The sequence below is a fragment of the Pituophis catenifer genome, unplaced genomic scaffold, assembly GCF_029215685.1.
Source record: "Pituophis catenifer annectens isolate HBS135680 unplaced genomic scaffold, rPitCat1.0.hap2 SCAF_2, whole genome shotgun sequence".
Taxonomy (NCBI): domain Eukaryota; kingdom Metazoa; phylum Chordata; class Lepidosauria; order Squamata; family Colubridae; genus Pituophis; species Pituophis catenifer.
The window spans coordinates 157,798,412-157,820,701 of NW_027256882.1; the positions used below are offsets into that span (position 1 = coordinate 157,798,412).

The following is a 22,290-nucleotide window of genomic DNA, read 5'->3' on the forward strand; positions in this document are numbered from 1 at the left end:
TGTTCTAGACGATGCTAGATTCCAGTTCCCACCAGCTTTAGTCAGCATGAGTATAGGAAAGGATGGATGGCAAGTATAATCCAGCAATATTTAGGGAAACACACATTTCACAACCTTGATTTATGGTGTAAAATGTCATCTCTCTCATGGGTGCCCGAGTACTGTAGCAAGATACAGATAAATTCTAGTTTTGTGTCAAGGCACCAAGAAGCAATAGCAAATAAAGCCTTTTTGGATGTGTATTTATTTTTTTATGTAGAACCTTTTCTGGCTTGGGGAATATTACAGGTTTTTCCCCCACTCTGTGAATTAATATCAGACTCAGAATTTGTCCATACTGTTGGGTGACATTTCACAAATGTTGAGTATCCATCACTGTTGCAAGCTGTTTCATGGAAGGAATTGGAAGTAAGCTACACCAGAGGTATCAAGTAATAAGAACCAGTAAATAGTTCCCAGATAAATAAACAGGTCTGTGATGTTTGGTTACCTTAATTGGCTGAAAAATATTTATTCAGCTAGAAATGTAATCTAGCAGCAGAGTTTATACCCATGGACACACATGCCTATATATCATGCAAGTTTGTTCAGAAGCAGCATATGGCAAGCATTATCTGAAAAGAAAGTGGAAGTTTCAAAGTTCAGTGGTATAGCCGGGCATATGTTTCCATGCACGCCATCCAAGGTTCAATCCATGACTTCTCCATTTTGTTTAAAAAAAGAAGAAGCAAGTAATAGGTGATGAGAAAGCTTCCTGAGATTCTAGAAAACTGCTCACCAGTCAGTAAACAATGATGAGTTTCATCAGCGGTAGGCAGTCTGACTGTTACTTTGGAGTACAACTCCCATAATCCCCTTGTCATTGACCATGCTGGTAGAAACTGGCTGAATTGAAATTAGGAATACCTGAAAACTCCCTCATACCATTAAGCTCATATGGATAAACAGTCTGAAGTGGTACAGAACAAGGCACGGCTGTATGCAGGGCATGTCCCCTTCTCTTGCAGGATGAATATGCCTAATCAACAAAGGGGAAAAAAATGCTTCTGAAATACATTGAACCTCATGCAGATTTAAGTGACATATCAGTTAAAATGCTTATCGTAATTGGGGCCTTTGGATCGCATCTCTAATAATACAGCTCTGCTGTCGTCCTCCCCTTCTGATCACTAATACTTCTAGGCCAAGGGTCAGCAATCTTAAACACTCAAAGAGCCATTTGGACTCGTTTCCCACAGAAAAGAAAACAGTGGGAGCCACAAAACCTATCTATGGTTGACTATTTCCTGAGTGGCCACAAATCTAGCATATGTAGTTGAATTAAACGTTCTGTTTTCTTCTGAAACTTTTCTTGGATTTATCCATGGTTGGCCTACCGAGGTCGAAAAGATCAATAAATCGTGTGCTGGCGGGTATAGCACATTAGCGGTTGTGACACATATTTTGATCGAAGGGAGCTGCATCAGAGGGATGAAAGAGCCACATGTGGCTCCAGAGCCGCGGGTTGCTGACCCCTGTTCTAGGCAAACCACTGTCAATGCAAGTCTGTTTCAAGGGCCTCAAAGCGAAGCTTTTCTTAGCCTGTGACTGGACTGGGGGTTCTTATGCCCCCTCCTCCCAGTTCATGTCTTCTGAGATGGGTTGACTCAGGTGTGAGAATTAATAGCCTGAAAAACAAAGTACTCGCCTACTTAGATGGCTGGAGGAGGGGCAAAAATCTCTCAGGTTTGCCAGTGTGGGCACAGAGAAAGGTCAGGGTGCTTTATTTTCCAGAATGAAATTCCTGATCATCTTTGGCTATCAGACTACAAACTAAGTTTCAAGACTTTAGATTAACTGGAGTGTCAAGATGAGAATTTTGTAAAACCAAAGGAGGACTCTGCTATAGACCAGAGATTTAACTCAGGACTTTCTTGCTATGCAGCTGAATCACGTCTCTTGGGATGGTTTATCCCTTGATGCTCAGTCCTATAAGTGTGTGAAATAACCTATCAATAAATTAGGTTCATACATTGTTCAAAGCCAGGATTGCTTAGCCATAACTGATTGGATTTATATACTATGCTAGGTGTGGTTTGCAAACTTCACAGACTGAGTTCATTCAATATGCTAAGCCAAAACCAGACAAACTATATCATTATAGAATCATAGAATGGAAAAGTTGAATGTATCACCTAGTAGTCCAACCCAATGCCCAGAGCAGGAATCTATTAACTACAGGATCTCCAACCCAGGATGGGTAAAACAGATATTTTGTTGTGTAAGCTCAGTTAATGACTTCAAACAGTAATGGTGTATGTAGGTCTTCTTACAGTGTTCTGCAATCCTTTGGTGAAGCAAATCCAGATGCCGGATTGTAGCTGCTGAAATTACAATTAGCTAAATCTTGTGTTTCTGAATACTGTAGCAGTGATTTGAGCAAGCACTTAGCTGGTAATTCTGGACCAATTATTACACTCTGTAGCTGAATATGTCTGTGTTAATTACTGTGGAGAGATGTTTTCATTTTGGAATATAAATGGAGCTGTTCTGTTAAGAGAACTGATTTTTTTTTAGGCCCGTGGAGTCTGTTTTCTTTCATTTAACCAAGTGCAAGTGCCCTTTTAACTAGATTTCTTAACTTGCTTTGGAAATGTTTTATAGAACTTCGTGAATGTTTTGTGCTGGAAGCAGTGTGACTTCTGGATGGCAGCCCCTCTGCCTACATGGTGGCTCTGTGTGAAAGGATTGTAAACAGGCACGGAATAGGCTGTTGTGCTCTCGCTCATGATATTTTTACTCTATCTTGGTGACTGCAGAACATCAAGGCAAGAAACAGTGGCGCCATTCTGGTGCCCAGTAGGAATTAATGCCAGAGGAAACTGTTAAAACTCGCAAAGCATTTCACTTTCAAGACAGCATTGAGTGCCAGTAATCTTGGCCTCCATTCAGCCCCAACAGTTTCCCTTCCAGGCATGCACCCTCAGCAGCTCCAGCTGTGTGCGGCTGGTTATTGTATGGGGAAACCTTAAACTGACCTCTGTTGAAAAATGGACTTTTGGCTTCTTTGGTTACTCTGCCTTCCTAGTAACTTACTGCTTGTCAAATATTCAGAGCTCGTTGTTGTTTTTGCTTTCCAGAGCTTACAATAAACTGGCAGGGCAGGGCACAATTATTATAATATTTCAGTAAGGTGAGGCAGACACACCACAGAATTGTAATGGTATGACTTGTGCCTGGTTGATTTGAACAGACCCCTGCTATTACTTGGTTGGTTTTCTGCCTCACTTATCCTCCTTATCAATAGCCGCCTTACCTGCTCACAAAATCCCTTAGTAATCTGCCTTTCTTCCATCATGGGGCCTGCGTGCAGCATTCATATGTAGACTCCTGTTTGGTCACTGCCAAGCTTAGCCTGGGGATCTGTGTCCTGGCCTGAGAGGATATGTTGCTTTGGGACAATAAGCTTATTGCCTAAATTGGTTTATTCCCTTCAAGTCTCTTTTTCTTGTCACATAGCGTGTTATGTGTGCAAGGACAATTTTTCCTTGCGGTATTTAGAAAATGGTAGACTGTTGAATTAATTGAACTATCATTTAAGGGATGAGCAAGTGACCCCTTGGATGTTACACAAATGCATTGTTCCTACATCACTCTGGTCTGGCAGATGAGCCTTGAAGGCAGGGAGCTGATGCCTTTTTAGTATGTGTGAATGTGTAAACACATAGGTAGCTATTCTAAACAATTAGTGCATCTAGCCCAGCATTGTTTATTGTAATTGGCAATCGTCTTCTTGGGTTTTGAGGAGGAACGAGTCTTCCACATCATTAGCTGGGCGTGAAGGTAGGGACTTCTGCAAATGAAGGGCATGCCTTAAATATAATTGGGGATCTTTCCCCACAGAAACATACTCACCTCCCTAAGAAGGCTATTGTACATGTCATTTCCCATCCTCTCTCCCTAAAAGTGTTGGGATCTTCCTGACACCCACACTTCCCAGCAGAATCTTTGGTATCTTGGGCATCAACAGAGGGGCAGGGAGAGAAGTACAAAACCCCGATTGTGTTCTGGGAGGCCTTCCTCACACAAAGCTTTTAATTCATTTTTTTAGGCTGGGTTGTGAGGGAGGATGGTTCTCTCTGAAGACAGTGGAAACGTGAAAGCCAAGCTAGAAACTTGGGAGGTTTTTTTTGGGGGGGGGTGTATAAAATACTTGGTTTTTCCTCTTGTGCCCAGTTTGTATGGGTCTTTCCCTTGCTTGCAGCTTGTTGCAAATGCTTTGATCTTCCTCTGTACCAACATCATTGGTATCTGCACCCACTATCCAGCTGAAGTGTCACAGCGCCAGGCCTTCCGGGAAACACGTGGCTACATCCAGGCTCGACTGCACTTACAACGTGAAAACCGTCAGCAGGTGAGGAGCTAATTGGAGTTGGGGGTGGGCAGGATGGAACTGCTGTGGGGAATGGGGAGTTAAGAGTTGGGAAAGCACAGCATGCACTGTATCTTAAGTTCCTGCATTTTTTTGGTTAATATTGAGATGATTTTGTTGCTCGGAGATGGGATGCCCCAACTCTGAGACCCTTTAATGGGGCCTAAATTTCCTTTATAGCAGGGGTCCCCAACCCTCCGGGGCACGGCCCAATACTGCTTGAAACCGGGCTACGCGAATGATGGGCAATCGTGCATGCACGTGAAGCTCCACTTGTACGAGTGGTAGGCCCCTTGCGCTCAAGTGCAAAGCTCCACCTATGTAAGTGTGGAAGGCACTCATGCGCAAAGCTCCATTGGAGCTTCATATGCGAGCATCCTCCACTCGCGCAAGTGAAGCTTTGCGCGCGAGCACAAGCACCCTCCACTCAAGCACCCTCTGCTCACATGTGAATTTCCATTTGCACGCTGTCATCAATGAAGCTGTGAGTGCGTGCGTGCACCTGCTACTCACATGCCCCCTGCTGCCAAGGTGGAAAGATTGGGGACCGCTGCTTTATAGAATTCAGTAGAAATTACAATTAGTTTCTCAGTTATACTGCATCCATTCTATGAATTCAAGGTCATGAAAAGTTTCTGGGTTCTTTTTTTGTTTTTGTTTTTTGTAAAATATACAAAGTACCCTCTCCTCAGATGGAACGTTTCTTCCATCCCCTCCATTATTTTTGTTCAAATTAAGTGAGGAAGGGTCCTACTAAGCTTTTGATCATATAACTTTTGCTTGCTTTTTATAAAGGCGTCAGTGTATCATTCAGTGTTGCGCTTTTTATAAATCAAGAGAATCCTGTTCCTAGAAACATGTGTAGGTAGATCAGTTCACTTTAATGTTTTTCTTGACCCTTAGAGGTTGCAAACTATTTATTATATCCTCAGAGTCTTTCTCCTGCAACTTCACATTGGTAGATGGAAAATTAGGTGACATTTACATCTTGTACTATAGTTTAAACTCCTTGCACTTGTCTGCTTTCTATTTAAAGTCAGACATGTGCTTGTGTGCTGAACATCTTCCTATATTGTAGGCTTGTAAATTAATTGCATTGGCTTCCTGAGACCAATGACACTAATTATTTTTGAGTTTATTTAATCATTCACCTATGCATTAAATTTCAGGATCTTTAATTCTTGAAAGAATGCATAAAAACCAAATTTATTCCTCTCTCTATGATCCACAGATCCAGTTTAACTGTGCCAGTACATTTTCTTCTAGACGGGTTCTGTGGAAGTGAATACCTCATTGCTGTTATTTAGTGCTAACACTGGTCTCTTCCAGTGAACCTCGTGACTTTATTAGCTAGGCAGAAGGATATAATGCTTTATACACATACTCGAGCATTATCTTTAACACAAATTCCCTTTTCCCCTGTATGGTAATAAATTGCCATGTTGGGCCTTCTTTCTTTCTGCTATGTTTCAGCCTGACTACCAGTCAAATGTTTATGAGGTGGGAACAGATAGCCCAGCAACTCAAATCTGTAATTCCTTGCAGGCCAAAAACTGTGTGAAAAAAACAACATTGGTACTGGGGTGGGTTTGTTTGTTCTGATCTTGATCTTTGGTTTATTCCAGCAAAATTATTGCTGTAATGAAGACCATAATGGACCTTTCTTTCTGGACCCCTGACAGGAACGACTTCTGCTCTCAGTGTTGCCCCAACATGTTGCCATGGAAATGAAGGAGGACATCAACACCAAGAAGGAAGACATGATGTTCCACAAGATCTATATCCAGAAACATGACAACGTCAGGTAATATATGCTTTGGATATATGTGTCTGTGACTTTGAGTGACAGTGAAAATAGTTAACTAACATCATTCTGTTAGAAATTTGGAGATCATAGCATAATTTCTTGGCAGATGAAGGTCAGTGGGTTTGGAGATGTTGGCTGAATTGCCTCATGAATATATGCAAAAAGGAGCCAAATGGTTTTTGGCTGTTTGTGGGTTTCTGTTCTAATATCTGTTTCTGCTTTTCTCCCCCTACAGCATTCTCTTTGCTGACATTGAGGGCTTCACCAGCTTGGCGTCCCAGTGCACGGCACAAGAACTGGTCATGACACTGAATGAACTGTTTGCCCGTTTTGATAAGCTGGCTGCGGTAAGGGAGGAACAGGCTAGGCCAGTGATGGCTAACCTTTTCCGGATCGAGTGCCCAAAGTGCACGTGCGTGCCCGAACCCCCAACATGCAATGCAAGCACGGCCCCTGCGCACATGGCCTCCTGAATGCACCCCCTGCACATGCGTGGGTGACCTCTGGATGTGCTCCGTGCATGCGCGCCCCCTGCACACACCCTGCCCCACCACACATACGCACCGGCCCCCAAGCATGTGCCCCACCGCCCCATGAATACACGGCAGACACCTGAAGACCAGCTGGCCGGAGGGTGGTGCGCACACATGCGCAGCAGAGCTGAACTGGGGTGACAGCTCGTGTGCCATCAGAGAGGACGCTGCATGCCACCTTTGGCATGTGTGCCATATGTTTGCCATCATGGGGCTATGTGATGATTTCTGAACTTAGTGCTTTTAGATATGTTGGGCAGTAATCCTTATAAAACTCAGTGAGCAAGCGCTATATTCAGTGAGCAAGGACACCAGGATGCCTGCCTGTGAGGAAAGGGGCACTGTGTTGATGGCTGTACCTCAATATGAATTGTATATTTTCTTCTATGACCATCTCTGTCACAAAGTCCCCTTGGATTTTCTTGCCTTGCCAAGAACAGGTAGTCCTCGACTTACGACCACCATTGATCCAAAAATTTCAATGCTAAGCAAGGCAGTTGTTAAGTGAGTTGTGCCCCATTTTACAACCCTTTTTGATACAGTTGTTAAGTGAATCACTGCACTTGTTAATCAAATCCGGCTTGCCTCATTAATTTTGCTTGTCAGAAGCCGGCTGGGAAGGTTGCAAAAGGTGATCATGTGACCCCGGGGCAATTCAACTGTCATAAATACTTGCCAGTTTCCAAGTGCCCAAATTTTGATCATATGATCATAAGGATGCCTCAGTGGTCATAAATGTGAAAAACGGTCATAAGTTACTTTTTTCAGTGCCATTGTAATTTTGAACAGCCACTAAATGAATGGTTGTAAGTTGAGGAATACCCGTAACTTCTAATTCTTCCTAGGGTTGTTGGTCTGTGTGTCTTTTTTATGCTACATTCTGCTGCCTTTGCTGTAGTACAGGCATGGGCAACTGTGGCCTTTTTACAACCTGTGGACTTCAACTCAGCTTGGCTGTCAATTCAGCTTGGCTGTCTCAGGAATTCTGGGAGTTGAAGTCCACAGGTTGTAAAAGGGCCACAGTTGCCCACCCCTGCTGTAGTATGTATCTCTTCCAAACTTCCTTTGTACCAACCTTGAAAGCAATACCAGTTCTGGGCCATAATGTTGATGTATAAACTTCATTAGAGTTTGAAGTTTCTTTGAAGTAACAGGAATCCCTCCCCTCCCCTTCCCCATTGGGAACAAGTGCTGGATAAAAACTTCCGTATTTGCAATAAACTACAAATTCTCAGATTACATTTGAAATAACAGTTGTTAGCTAGCTAATGTGATTGATCTGTGTATGGCAGGGAGCACTGAACTTAGGTGAGATGACTGGAGTGTTACATTTAGCATTCATGGCTTTTCTGAATCTCCCTCCTTTTCTTTTTTTAGGAAAATCACTGCCTTCGCATCAAGATCCTTGGGGATTGCTACTATTGTGTCTCAGGGTTGCCAGAGGCACGGGCTGATCATGCCCATTGCTGCGTGGAGATGGGTGTTGACATGATCGAGGCAATTTCGTGAGTGCGCGACGGATACTTGCTAGTGTTGGGAAGGGTGGACGTAGTCATTGGTGAACTTAATGATTCACAGAGTTACCATTTTCCAGAATGGTAGCTGCATTAGCCTGTGGAAGCGAAATAGCAGAGAGCTTTGTGGTACCTTAGAGACTGTTTAGTTTTTATAAGGTAAAGGTATAAAGGCTCTGGTGCCTCAAAACAAAGATTAGTTGGCTCCACAGCAGTGGTGAAATCCTTTTTTTTTTTTTTTACTACTGGGCATGGCTTGGTGGGCGTGGCAGGGGAAGGATACTGCAAAATCCCATTCCCATCCCACTCCAGGGGAAGGATACTGCAAAATTTCCATTCCCTCCCCACTCCTGGGGGAAGGATACTGCAAAATCTCCATTCCCACCCCACTCCTGGGGGAAGGATACTGCAAAATCTCCATTCCCACCCCACTCCTGGGGGAAGGCTATTGCAAAATCTCCATTCCCTCCCCACTCCTGGGGGAAGGATACTGCAAAATTTCCATTCCCTCCCCACTCCTGGGGGAAGGCTATTGCAAAATTTCCATTCCCTCCCCACTCCTGGGGGAAGGCTATTGCAAAATCTCCATTCCCTCCCCACTCCTGGGGGAAGGATACTGCAAAATTTCCATTCCCTCCCCACTCCTGGGGGAAGGCTATTGCAAAATCTCCATTCCCACCCCACTCCTGGGGGAAGGCTATTGCAAAATTTCCATTCCCTCCCCACTCCTGGGGGAATGATACTACAAAATCTCCATTCCCTCCCCACTCCAGGGGAAGGATACTGCAAAATCCCCATTCCCTCCCACTCCTAGGGGAAGGATACTGCAAAATCTCCATTCCCTCCCCACTCCTGGGGGAAGGATATTGCAAAATCTCCATTCCCACCCCACCCCTGGGGCCAGCCAGAGGTGGTATTTGCCAGTTCTCCGAACTACTCAAAATTTCCGCTACCAGTTCTCCAGAACCTGTCAGAACCTGCTGGATTTCACCCCTGCTCCACAGCCATTCATGGCTAACCGCATGTTTCTGGGAAAGAGAGCAGTGTGCTATAGGACACATCCACCATACCGTTCCCACGCAATGGGTATTCAGAGAAGTATCTGGAGTTACTCAAGTGGCCATTGACAGCTTCATTCCCCACTTCATCAGATGCCATGAAATATTATTTTCAGTTGGCAGGTGGTTCTATACTCACCTGTAGTGCAAAAGGAATTAGAAGTGGGATCATATGGCATATGTTTTATGAGATAATTAGATTAAGTTTCTATCTACCAGAGTAACAAAAAAAATCACACTATTGCGGTATTGTAATTGTCACAGATCACAGTATTTTAAATCCACTGCAGTCAGCTCGTCTACATTGATACACAGGTAGTCCTCATTTAACAACCACTCTTTCAGCGACTGTTGCAAGCTACAATGGTGCTGAATAAAGGATGCAGTCCTTAATAAAGAACAAAAGATGCAGTCCTTCCAGTCATTCTTTTTTTTAAAATTTGATTTATATGCCGCCCTTCTCCGGAGACTCAGGGCAGCTTACAGTGCGTTAAGCAATAGCCTTCATACTTTTGTATGTTTATACAAAGTCAGCTTATTGCCCCCACAAACTGGGTCCTCAATTTACCTACCTTAGAAAGGATGGATGCCTGAGTCAACCTTGAGCCTGGGGAGATTCGATCTTACTTTAATTGCAGACAGCTGGTGTTAAATTACAGTGTTTCTGTCTGTTGAGCTAAACCAGGCTCTAAACCATCCTTGAACCTCTGGCAACACTTACAATAGCTGCAGCTCCCTATGGTCACATGATGGCCCATTTGCAACTTTTCCTCCAGCTTCCGACAAGCAAAGTCAATGGGGAAGCTAGCAGGAAAGGTTACGAGTCTCTCTGGTATTCTGCTTGCACCCTCCTCTGCAGCAGCCACACTGGGCCCCATCATGCCACACCTTGCAGGCCGCCAATGCACCCTCTCCACCTGGTAGCAGCCAGCACCGCCATGCTTGTGTCACACCTCATGAACCACTCACACATCCTTCCCCGCCCAACAGCAACCACCCCGGTCTCATCACACTCTCACTTTGCCTTGTGCCGCGCCTTACCTACCTGCTGACCTGTTTGCAAGCTGCCTGGGGACTCGCTTGACAATCCACTTAACGACGGCAACAGGGACTGCTGTCACTAAGCGATGCAGTCATGAGATATCGCACTTCGCAGTCACATTGCTTAGCAATGGAAATTCCAGTCCCAATTATCCTTGTTTAACTGAGGACTGCCTGTACATCTTATTCGACTTATTCAAAGCACTCCTGCTTCTGATTCATTGATTCTTGTCTTTGGAAGCTTAATAATATGATGTGTTCCTTTGTGAGTTGCTGCGACCTCTTTATTGTGGCTGCTGCTTGAGATGATGATGCAGTCGGCCCATTTGAGACATGATAGTAAAAACTGGAGGCAGGCCATTTTTTTTGTGCAAAAGGCAGGAAGACAGGGGGTGGGGCCAGGCCTCCTCCTCGCCTTGCTTGGACACATACATACAAATGCAAATTTGTTTTCTTCAGAGACCTCTGGGGACAAGAGGACCTTTGACCTCCTTCTGATCAAGATTGTTGCTTCCTAGCTACTACTAGCAGTTGAGAATAATATTCTTGAATCTCCTCCTGCTAACTCCTCAGTGAGGAAAATGGGCTGAAAACTATCTGTGCACAGGAGCATGAGTGGGATGAGATCAGAAAAAAATCACTTCCTCTTTTTAGTGAATTACCCCTTGTTGTTTTTTCCAGATTTAACTCTGCTTAATCTTCACCAGTTTTGTTTGAAAGAAACCTGATTAACTCATGACAGGGGGTAATTAATCTAACATTAAAATGAAAGCCTTTGGTTTCCTCCTTGTAGCAAAAAAAGAAAAAAGAAAAGAGGATGGGACGTGGAAGCCTGAAGTTCTCTTCGTGGATTATTTCTGTCATCATAAAACCCAATTTAGCCTACTTTTTAAATCAGCTTATCCTGCATACAATATGCTAATCATAATTATCTTTCTTGTATCTAAATACTGCAATGTACAGTATGTGACTCAAAGAACCTAAAACCACCCAGGCATCTCTTTCTCACAGGACCAGAAAATATCTTTCGTAATGCAGAAAATCACATCCTTTCGTTTTCCATCATTTCTACAGATTTTCCAAAACTTACTCCCAAAACTCCTTTACCTAAGGATTCATTTTTAGTAACCTGCAAAGAGCCCCTGGACTCTTACCTTATATTTATTTTGATCTGGCTTTGGTAGTTTTGAGAGTTCAAAACAGTGGGAAGATCTAAAAATTTGTCCAAAGAAAGCCAAAATATTAAGTGACATCTCATTAAATAAAATGGGTTGCTTAACCATGATTAACTGGACAAATAACAATAGGTTGCATTGATACAACATAAGCAGCCGAAACCAAACACCACAACATGCTATGGCTTAGGAAGGTAACTGATCCAGCTTCTAAGTCCTATACCTTACACAAATTTCTGCTTTCTTCCCATAGTTTTTATTATTGCTTTAGCTGGCGGTAGGATAGGAAAAGATGCTGTCTCCATGTGGGTCACAAAAAGTCCTATTGAGAACGTCTCTGTTCCCTGTCCATTATCCCTCTTCCAGCTGCTGAAATTTTACTGGGCAATGTCTATGCTGTTTCAAAATTATCTTTATAAGCCACATGGCCTAGAAGCTTCCTCTCTATAAAAATATGAAAACCAAGGTCTTTTCAGGATATGGGGTTTTTTGTTTTTTTTTGGTTGTTGTTTGTTTCCCCAGCAAATTCCTTATCAAGACTTGCATTTGCATGGTGAAACTTGGAGAAGCGCAACACTCCTGCTGTTGTCGGGTTAGCTGCTGTATTCTCCTGAAGGACGGGCATAATAATGGGGAGGGGGACGAAACCCAAGGGGATGTTGGTAGACAGCAGTAAGGCTGGAGTTCCCTTAAGCAACCGAGATCGAGTCCATAGGCTTCTGGAGGTAAACAGATGCATGCTATTCAATGCTTCTAGCATTGACTGGCAGTACTTTGCCCTAACATCTCAATTCACAATTGACTGTGTTCCTACATAAACGTTTCACTTGAACCATGAATGTTTCGCTTGAACTCGGACCTTAAAATTTATAAACCGAAATTTACAACTTAGCATGACATGTGAACTTTGCCAGTTGTTGTGTATATTCAGCAAACAGTGATAAAACCCAACACAGTTCTTAGTGAGTGAGTGAGGCTAGCCAGTGTGTTTGTGTGCCGTACAGGTAGTCCTCGACTTACAGCAGCTCATTTAGTGACCATTTAAAGATACAGCGGCACTGAAAAAACTGACTTATGGCCATTTTTCACACCGTTGCGGCAGTCCTATGGTCACATGATCAAAATTGAGAGGCCGTTGTACTATCCCAAGCTCATGTGATCATCTTTTGCGACCTTCTGACAATGGGGAAGCCGGATTCACTTAACAATCGTGTTACTGATTTTACAACTGCAGTGATTCGCTTAACCAATGTGTCAAGATAGCTCGTAAAATGTGGTCGTAAGTCGAGGACTACCTGTATTGCGCATTTCAGATTTATAATAGGAAAATTTAAAACCGCATTCAGATTTACTATGATTTCGAGGAAAATAAATAATAAAAACACATGTAAAATATTTACTTAAGACTCGGACATTAATAAAGTTAATAAAAACCTTGCATGTAGGTTCCCTGTGTACTGTAGTTATTAATCTTTTTTTTCCTATTCCTGTAGTTCTTTTCTCCCAACTTGTGAATCCTGTTTTCTTTCTTACTATCTACTAATCCTATCTTTCCTGAAATAATTCTATGGTTTTGAAACCAGGACATCATGTTATACTCTACATGATTTCCTCCATTTCGGAACAAACTTGGAAGTAGTTTGAAGCAGGGTCTATTTACCTAAGCTTGTATTAAGCAGGAATTCTTTATAGTGTATCTGCTGAAAAGAGAGACTGTTTCAGGCTCTGTGAAATGCATTCTCCCATTAGATACAGGCAGCCCAAGCATTCATCTCACTACACGGTGAGTTCCGATTTCTTAATATCCTGTATGGATTCCCAGATTCTCTGCTGTATCTGAATCATGTCTCTAAGACCGCAACGTTTTCCTAGCCAAGCAGCTAATTTCATTTCCAGTCCCTTCACATTTTATTTCTTTTTCCAAGATATTTAGTCACTGAACATAGTCAACTGCCTTGTGGATAATCGTCAAGGTAATAGAAGCAATAGCTGTTTGTGTTTTTTTAATGGACTGGCAAATTCATGTCCAGAGGTCTTGCAGATTTCCAAATATTTTCCTCTGAAATATTACCTTTAGCTTTTGTATAGCCAATTGCATGATCGATTATCTTTAAAATTAACATTAACAACAGCAGCATAAAAATGAGCAAAATCTTCTCCTCAGAGCAACCCCATTTTGTCCAAACGTTCATCTGTAAGACTGTGTACTCACTTGGAAAAATAGTAGCTCCACTTTTGTGGCAAGCTATTATGCATATGATAACAGCAGTACATAGTACATTCATCTGCCTCTCTCCCTCTCCCTCTCTTTCTCTCCCCTCCTTCCCTCCCTCCCTCCTCCTTCCCTCCTTCTCTCTCTCTCTCTCTCTCTCTCTCTCTCTCTCTCTCTCTCTCTCACACACACACACACACACACACACACACACACACACACAGGGAAAGGGAGAGGGAGGGACAAAACACAAATAAAACACATTGGACCAGACAGTTGGTCCAGTGGTGAGTTTCAAATTTTTTTACTACTGCTTCTGTGGGTGTGGCTTGGTGGGCGTGGCGTGGCAGGGGAAGGATACTGTAAAATCTCCATTCCCTCCCCACTCCAGGGGAAGGTTACTGCAAAATCCCCATTTCCTCCCGATCAACTGGGACTCGGGAGGCAGAGAATAGATGGGGGCAGGGCCAGTCAGAGGTGGTATTTACCGGTTCGCCGAACTACTCAAAATTTCTGCTACCAGTTCTCCAGAACTGGTCAGAACCTGCTGAAACCCACCTCTGAGTCGGTCATACCTCATAGGATATCGGAATATTGTTTTGTGTCATATTCATCTGTATATTTTGAACTTCCGTTCCTGGCCCACTATTCTAGATTGATATGATTATCTTGTCCAGTCTTAGAAATTTTTTTCACAGCAACCTTTTTCTTAATCCTATTGAATTATGTTTCTGGTTCTAGTTTGCAGGTTTTAAGTGTTTGTGTTCCAGCAACCCTTTCAAACTGCTTGCTCAGTTCCTGCACCTGTTTTAGGGTGGAGATCTATTGTTTTGTCCTTGCTAAAGTAGTACAGACATATTAGCTCACCTCTCCCTACCGAGAAAAGAGATTCTTTCTCCTTAGTTTGAGTGATTCGATTGAGTGAAAATGTCTTTGTGCCAGAATTTGTGTGCAAATAGAGAGACCTGCTCTGACATTCATTCCATCCTCTTTCTCCTAGACTGGTGCGGGAAGTGACAGGTGTCAACGTCAACATGCGTGTTGGGATCCATAGTGGTCGTGTGCACTGTGGAGTGCTGGGGCTGCGCAAGTGGCAATTTGATGTCTGGTCTAATGATGTCACCTTGGCCAATCACATGGAAGCTGGTGGCAAAGCGGGGTGAGTTGAGTCCTTCAGCGTTTGAGTGAAACAATGTGAATGCTAATTGTTCTGACCTAGGCTTCCTGATATAGTAAAAAGCACACAATTAGTCCCAAAAACCCTTTTTTTATTTTAACGGCTGTGAATTCCTTTCATTCACAGCACGTGCTGAATCACCAAGAGTTTATAAATAGTCCAACAGAAGTCTGCCACAGTCCTTCGTATAAGGCTGGAAAACACCCACCTTTATCTTCTTTGACATGCTGCCAAAGACCTAATTGGCAATTATCTTGGCAAGGTCACATGGAAACACAGAATCAAAAACGGAGCTTCAAAGTACAAACCATCCACAACGTTGCTTCCTGCAAAAGCCCACGTGCCTTTGCTCTTCCTTTATGTTTTCTGGGAGGGGCCAATAATCTCCAAGCCTTACTCCCGAGTCCTCCCTTTTGTTTTAACTAGCTCTGCACATGCGCGCACTAGGAACAGGGTCCCTCTGTTCCTCTGCCTCTCTGATGACTGACTCTGGAGGCTCCGGAGTCCGCACATAACTCCCCAGATGGCCCTGGCCCCATCTCTGCCTCTGACACAGAGCCCTTGTCTGAGCCTTCCCCAGACTCCAGGACTGGCCCATGTTCCTCCCCAACCTCCTTACTGTCCGACTCCGCTGCCAGCTCCTAAGGCTGCTGGCAGACCACAACACTAATAGAAAGTACCGTAGTTCCATTGAAACAGGAGATGGAGAATCTTTTCCTCTAATGGCCCATGCTTCTTTGAAGAAAATTGGTTTGGAAATGGGAAAGTCATGCTTGTATTGGGTTTGACCCCATTTTTTTCTATTGTTCCCTTTTTGTCTTACCTCTTATTTTTTATCTCTTACGTGCATAGATTTAAAATCGCTCCGTTCCATTCCTTGTCCATTACCTAAACATGTGGAGTTAATCTATCTTTTGGAGAAGAGTAAGGAAAAACAAAACTGTAGAGCTTCATTGGGCTCCAGCCTCAAACTGCCCCGAGGCTTCTGGGACAAGGCCAGGTCTTCACAGCTTTTCAGAAAGCCAGGAGGGTAGGGACTTGCTGGATCTCAGGGGGAAGGGGCTTCCCTAGGGCAGGGACCACTACCAAGACAGTTAGCTGTTTCAGTCCTATAAGGAAGGAATGGACATGGAGTGTGCTCATGCCATCAGACCTTGTGGAATGAGCATATTAGAAGATACATTCTTATCAGTGGAAAACTGGCCCACCACACACTCTGATTGCAAAAGAGATGGCACTTGGATATTTGGGACAGTTAAGCTAGACAGACAGACAGACAACTGGCTTGGCTGCTCCACAGGGATGCTAACATGGGAATATAAAAGCATAATGCTGTTATGTGAGTGGGATTAAAATTCCCATGTGGAAATGCCTTACATTTCTCCATGTGACTTACTGATCTAAATGAAGTAATATATTACCTCCACATTGGCTCTACTCACAGTTCCTTATGAGCATTATTATACCATATATTTATACAAGTTCATTGGACTTTCCGCCAAATCTTCTTCAGCAAGATTTCTGACTTTCTACCGTCTTCCCCACAGTATTTTACCTGCATTCCTGCAGCTAACTGCCTTTTATATTACTTATCCTTATTTTTATTGGTCAATCCTGCTCTTTTACTCAGAGCTGCCGAGGAAGGGCCATATTGCTTCCTTGTGGAGAAAGGAGCCTCTTCCACTCTTAAGCGAGATGATAGAAAGTCTAATGAGGGGTATCTCTGAGAGTGGGAGCAGTGGGTTCCAGCACTTGCCTTGATTGAACAACAACATTTCTGCGATAGGCGGATCCACATTACCCAGGCAACTCTGCAGTACCTGAATGAGGACTATGAAGTAGAGCCAGGGCACGGGGGTGAGCGCAATGCTTACCTGAAGGAGCATAACATTGAGACCTTCTTCATTGTGGGCTGCAGCCAGAAACGGGTAAGTCCTAGGAGTGGGGCAGAGGGACATGACTGAAATTTGCTTGGGGGCAGGAAGTGAGAACAGATCACCATAATCTGGGAGACAAATGTTCTGGTCCCTGAAGCTGAAATAACAGAGGCTATGGAACAAGACATTTCTACTCTAGGGAGTAATGTCTTAAAACACCTGCTTCCATTTGTTGTTCTTTCTGTTTTGTATCTCCATATTCCTCACTTTCTGCCAATAGAAAGAAGAGAAAGCAATATTAGCCAAGCTGCAGCGAGCACAGGCAAATTCCACCGAAGGGCTGGTGCCCCGTTGGGTCCCTGAGCGCTCGTTTCCACGGAACAAGGACTCTAAGGCGTTACGACAGATGGTAAGTCTCTGGTTTGATTGAGACTGTACCTGGGAAAAGAGGTAGGATGGCATAACGTATTATTGGATCCTGCTTTGTTCTTTCATTCCTGCTAAAAATGATGTAGAGCAGGGGTGTCAAACTGGATTTCTTTGAGGGCTGGATCAGCATTGTAGTTCTCTGCGGGCCGGCAGCAGGGTGGAGGGAGCAGGGGAAGACGGGACAGATGCCTCCTGAAGCACTTTACTGGTCAAAATGGTAAAGTGGATGCCTCCTGCAGCACTTTACTGGCCAAAATTTACCTCTGCAGCCTGTTTTTGGCCAGCAGAGTACTGCTGGAGGCCAGGGAGGCAGAAAACGAAGGGTGTGGGGGGGCGCACTGGCCTGTTTTGACTGGCAGAGGCACTGCTGGATGGTCCTTTGATATTTGCAGGCTGGCCCTGTGGATTGGATTTAAGCACCCTATGGGCTGGATTCGGCCCGCAGACCTTGAGTTTGAGACCCCTGCTGTAGAGCATATCTTTCCTGGCATTGAGCTGAAAGGAGGATAACCCCGAATTTGAGATAAGCAGAAGGAATAGATGAAAAAAGGCAGGAAAAAGAATACAAGGCAATGCCATATGCCTGACTTGTCAGCATTGGGTTGTCCACTCAAGCTGAAAGCAGCTGCTGAAGATGTCTCTCCCACAACTATCCCCAGTCTATTAAACTTCTTTTGGTGATATGCATATATGTTAGTATGCCCATGTGATTATACTAATACCCTGTTTCCCTGAAAATAAGACATCCCCTGATAATAAGCCCAATCGGGCTTTTGAACGCATGAGTTTAAATAAGCCTCCCCCCCGAAAATAAGCCCTCCCTGAAAATATTTAATATTTCTGCAGAGCTGGAAATCAGGTAAGATGGCAAGAGGAGTCCCATCTTGCTCCATACGCCCCAAAATAATAAAACCTCTCTGAAAATAAGGCCAAGCGCTTATTTCGGGGTTCAAAAAAATATAAGACAAGGTCTTATTTTTGGGGAAACACGGTATGTGTTAGAATGTGTTCATGTTCCAAAAAATAGAAGGGTCAAGATAAAAATACATTTATATTTCTATTAACTGCCTTAAATACTATTAACTAAAATTAATTGCCTGTGAAATAAGTTAACTTTTGGAGATACCTCTCTGGGTAGCTCATCCAGGTAAATAATACAACTGTCTATGGAGATTCTCAGTCATCCAGGTCATGGTTGTCCCAAAGGTGTTTTTTTTAAGGGGCAATTGGACTTTCTGGTTTTTCTTTGAAGCCGTTTTGCTTCTCATCTCTTCAGAGCTGAAGAAGCTTCTTGGATGAGAAGCGAAACATCTTCAAAGAAAAACCAGGAAGTCCAGTTGCTTCTTGAAAAAAAGCACCTTTGGGACAATACAATTGTCATTTCTCTCACGCAGAGATAAGGTGAAATGAAAGTGTAAATGGATGGAGAAGAAAGAACTTAGAGATACGTCCTCTTTAGGCCTAAAAAGGGGTTAAATGCACCAGGCAAACAGTCCTTCCCCCAAACAAGCTAATAATTACCAGATTAGTATTAAAAGGGACCAAGGCATCTACTCTGCTTAGAAATAGAAGAGCCTTCCCTACCCATAGATTCACAAGTAATTATTTGAAGAAATACTTGGTTGTCCTATTGGTACCCTGTTTCCCCAAAAATAAGATATCCCCTGATAATAAGCCCAGTTGGGCTTTTAAGCGCATGCACTAAAATAAGCCTCACCCTGAAAAGAAGCCCTCCCCGAAAATATTTAAACGCAGAGCTGGAAATCAGTTAAGACAGCAAGAGGAGCCCCATCTTGTTCCATGCGCCCTAAAATAATAAGACCTCCCCAAAAATATGGCCAAGTGCTTATTTTGGGATTCAAAAAATAGGGTTTTATTTTCAGGGAAACATGGTAAATACAGCAGAGATGTGCAATTTTGAGATGCAAAGGACAGAGATATTTTGGATCTGGCACAGGTTCTCTTGCTGTACCTTTGGGCGGAGGTCCCCATACTAGATTTGAACCACCCCTTGTGCACTGCAGATGTGAAAACTGCACACACCTAAATACGGTATCCTTCCAACCCAGGATAGAAGTTCTGCAAATCCTTTTCCTCATAAGTTCTGAATCCCAAAGCCTAGTTCACATATGATAATAAGCAAACTTGTAATATGGTTTGTTCAAATCTCCAGCAAGAGCTGGCTTTCTTTTTCCTGCAGCCTGGCAAAGGAGAATGGAATGTCAGGAAAAGAAATGTCATGGAGGGAATGGTTCTCTCCATGCATGGGCTGTTTTAGTCTTTTCTCATTGATAGATTAACCCGTTAGGAAATAAAGTCATCCACATAAAGAAAGATTGCTTACCTCTTCGTTAAAGTAAAGGATATCTGTCAAGAGTAAAGCTATACTCTTAGAAAAACAATGCTCCAGGAGTTTCTTATGCTGCATGTGCCAGTGGGACAGTTGAAATTATCTACAGTTCGTAGACTTTGTAATCCTCGACTTATGACCACAATTAAATTTTTTGTTGTTAAGGGGGACGTTAAGTGAGTTTTGCCCCATTTTACCCTTCTTGCCACTTTGTTAATGTGAATCACTGCAGTTGATAAGTTAGTAACTCGGTTGTTAAGTGAACCTGGCTTCCCCATTGACTTTGCTTGTCAGAAGGCCACAAAAGGGGAGTCACGTGACCTTGGGACACAGCAATGGCCATAATTATGAACCAGTTGCCAAGCATCTGAATTTTGATCACAGGATCATGGGGATGCTGCCATGGTCGTAAGTGTGAAAAACAGTCATAAATCACTTTTCTCAGTGGCGTTGTACCTTATGATTCTTGACGAATGTATCTTTTCTTTTATGTACACCGAGAGCGTATGCACCAAGACAAATTCCTTGTGTGTCCAATCACACTTGGCCAATAATATTCTATTCTATTCTATTCTATTCTATTCTATTCTATTCTATTCTATTCTATTCTATTCTATTCTATTCTATTCTCTGAAAGGTCACTAAATAAACTGTTGTAAATTGGGGACTACCTGTACTACCCTTTGAATAGGTAGTTTAGTGAAGTGTTCTTTCTTCATCTTGACACTTATTATGCAGCAAAGGAAAATACTAGGAGAAAAGATACTGGCTTCAGAATCTATAGACTCAAAACCTGGAAGTTGTTTGCAGCCTAGATTGGTGCTTAAAGTACACGAATACTCTCTTGGGTTGAAAAAATTGGCCTTGAATGCAAGGCTGAGGGAATGGGATGCAGGAAATTGTTCAAGGCCATAGCAATAAAACTACGGTAGTATAATATACTGTAGTAGGATAATTGTCAGTAAAACTATACCTATAACCTGTCAGAGCTAGAGTTTATATTGTCTCTGTGAAAGATAGACTGTTGTTGACCTGAGGAAAAAAAGTAACATTATCACCCTTATTGTATCATTTATTTGCTTGATACTCAGCCATAGAATCTTCACTTTCCTGCCCACACCCATAGCTATCTGCCCCAGTTGGAAGCTTTGGGGAAAATCTGTTTTAACACTTCCCATAAACTGATGGCCTGAAGAGTGGACAATATGGAGATGTTCTTCTGTCCCGTTCTCCATGAACCTACATGCATATCTAGGGAGTCTCTGAGCTACCTCTGTCTCCTGAAATATTTTGGAGGCTATTCATTTACTCACCGTGTTTCAAGAGAAGCTTTGTCCCTAGCTTTTTTTTTCGTACTGATTGTGCTGATTTTCAAAGTTATTTATTTTAATAAGGGTTTGAATATATTTAAGCTTTTTAAAGATTGATTGGAACTTACAAAGCTTATGATCAGATTTATGATCAGAATATTTATTATAAATATTCAAAGACTAGGTTTCTTCATTTCACTCAACATAATCTGGGTATTGTATGGGCTTAATGTGATGCTTGAACTGCTTTTTATAAATGATCCCGAACTCCGTTTTCACTGGCAGAGGGACCACGGGCCAGTCCTTTGCTGTTTCTAGGGCGGCTCCACGGGCCAGATCTAAGCACCCCGCGGATCACATCCGGCTCCCGGGTCTTGAGCTTGACACTCCGGGCTTAGAGGAATAAAGCAGGGGTGAAATCCAGCAGGTTCTGACAGGTTCTGGAGAACCGGTAGCGGAAATTTTGAGCAGTTCAGAGAACTGGCAAATACCACCTTGGGCTGGCCCCAGAGTGGGGTGGGAGAGTGGAGATTTTGCAGTATCCTTCCCCCAGGAGTGGGGAGGGAATGGAGATTTTGCAGTATCCTTCTCCTAGGAGTGGGAGGGAATGGGGATTTTGCAGTATCCTTCCCCTGGAGTGGGGAGGGAATGGAGATTTTGCAGTATCCTTCCTTTAGAATGGAGTGGGAATGGAGATTTTGCAGTATCCTTCCCCTGCCACGCCCACCAGGCCATGCCCACCAAGCCACACCACTCTCACCAAGCCACGCCCACAGAACCGGTATTAAAAAAAATTGGATTTCACCACTGGAATAAAACCATTGCAGCTTATTTAATGAACATGGTTAAAATTGAGACAAGATTCTAACTAGTGTTTAAAATAGCTTGAAGATTTAAAGAAATGTCCTGTTTTAATATTAGAGGATACAATTTGCCATTTATTCACAAACCGTGCTTGACAATCATGTCTTAATATAATGCATAATCTCAGTTAATATCAAAATACATATGAATGTTATCTGAATACTGGAGAGGGCAGTCAGTTGAAATAAAATGCTGGTTTGTGTGTTTGAACATCTTTTCTTTTTTTAAAGTAATTTTAGGGAAAGATGAGGCATAATAAATATTTGTTAATGTATAGCTAAATTATGGCATTTGCTAAAATACAGTGATAGTCACTGAGTTAAATAGATTGAAAGGGGGTGAGATGCATTTATGAAGATAAGGCTATCAGTGGCTAGTACGCTGACTCAGTGGTAGGCTGCAACCGGTTTAACAACCGGTTTGGTGAGCACGCGCCTAACACACTTGCCGCGCAGCGTTCAAAATACAACAATTTGAAGCTCAGCTGCTAAGGCAGCCCTGATAAGTAGAACAGCGGAGACATGGAAATCAG

General features: G+C 43.1%; 1 protein-coding gene across 1 annotated transcript in view; it reads left to right on the forward strand.

The window, feature by feature from the left end:
* Positions 1-22,290, forward strand: part of ADCY6 (adenylate cyclase 6) — a 66,771-nt gene that overhangs the window by 12,977 nt on the left and 31,504 nt on the right. The window contains exons 4-10 of the mRNA XM_070937863.1: positions 4,244-4,393; positions 6,094-6,215; positions 6,454-6,565; positions 8,129-8,256; positions 14,752-14,910; positions 16,715-16,856; positions 17,086-17,214. Of these exons, the coding sequence (XP_070793964.1) occupies positions 4,244-4,393; positions 6,094-6,215; positions 6,454-6,565; positions 8,129-8,256; positions 14,752-14,910; positions 16,715-16,856; positions 17,086-17,214 (942 nt within the window). The remainder of the gene's footprint in view (positions 1-4,243; positions 4,394-6,093; positions 6,216-6,453; positions 6,566-8,128; positions 8,257-14,751; positions 14,911-16,714; positions 16,857-17,085; positions 17,215-22,290) is intronic.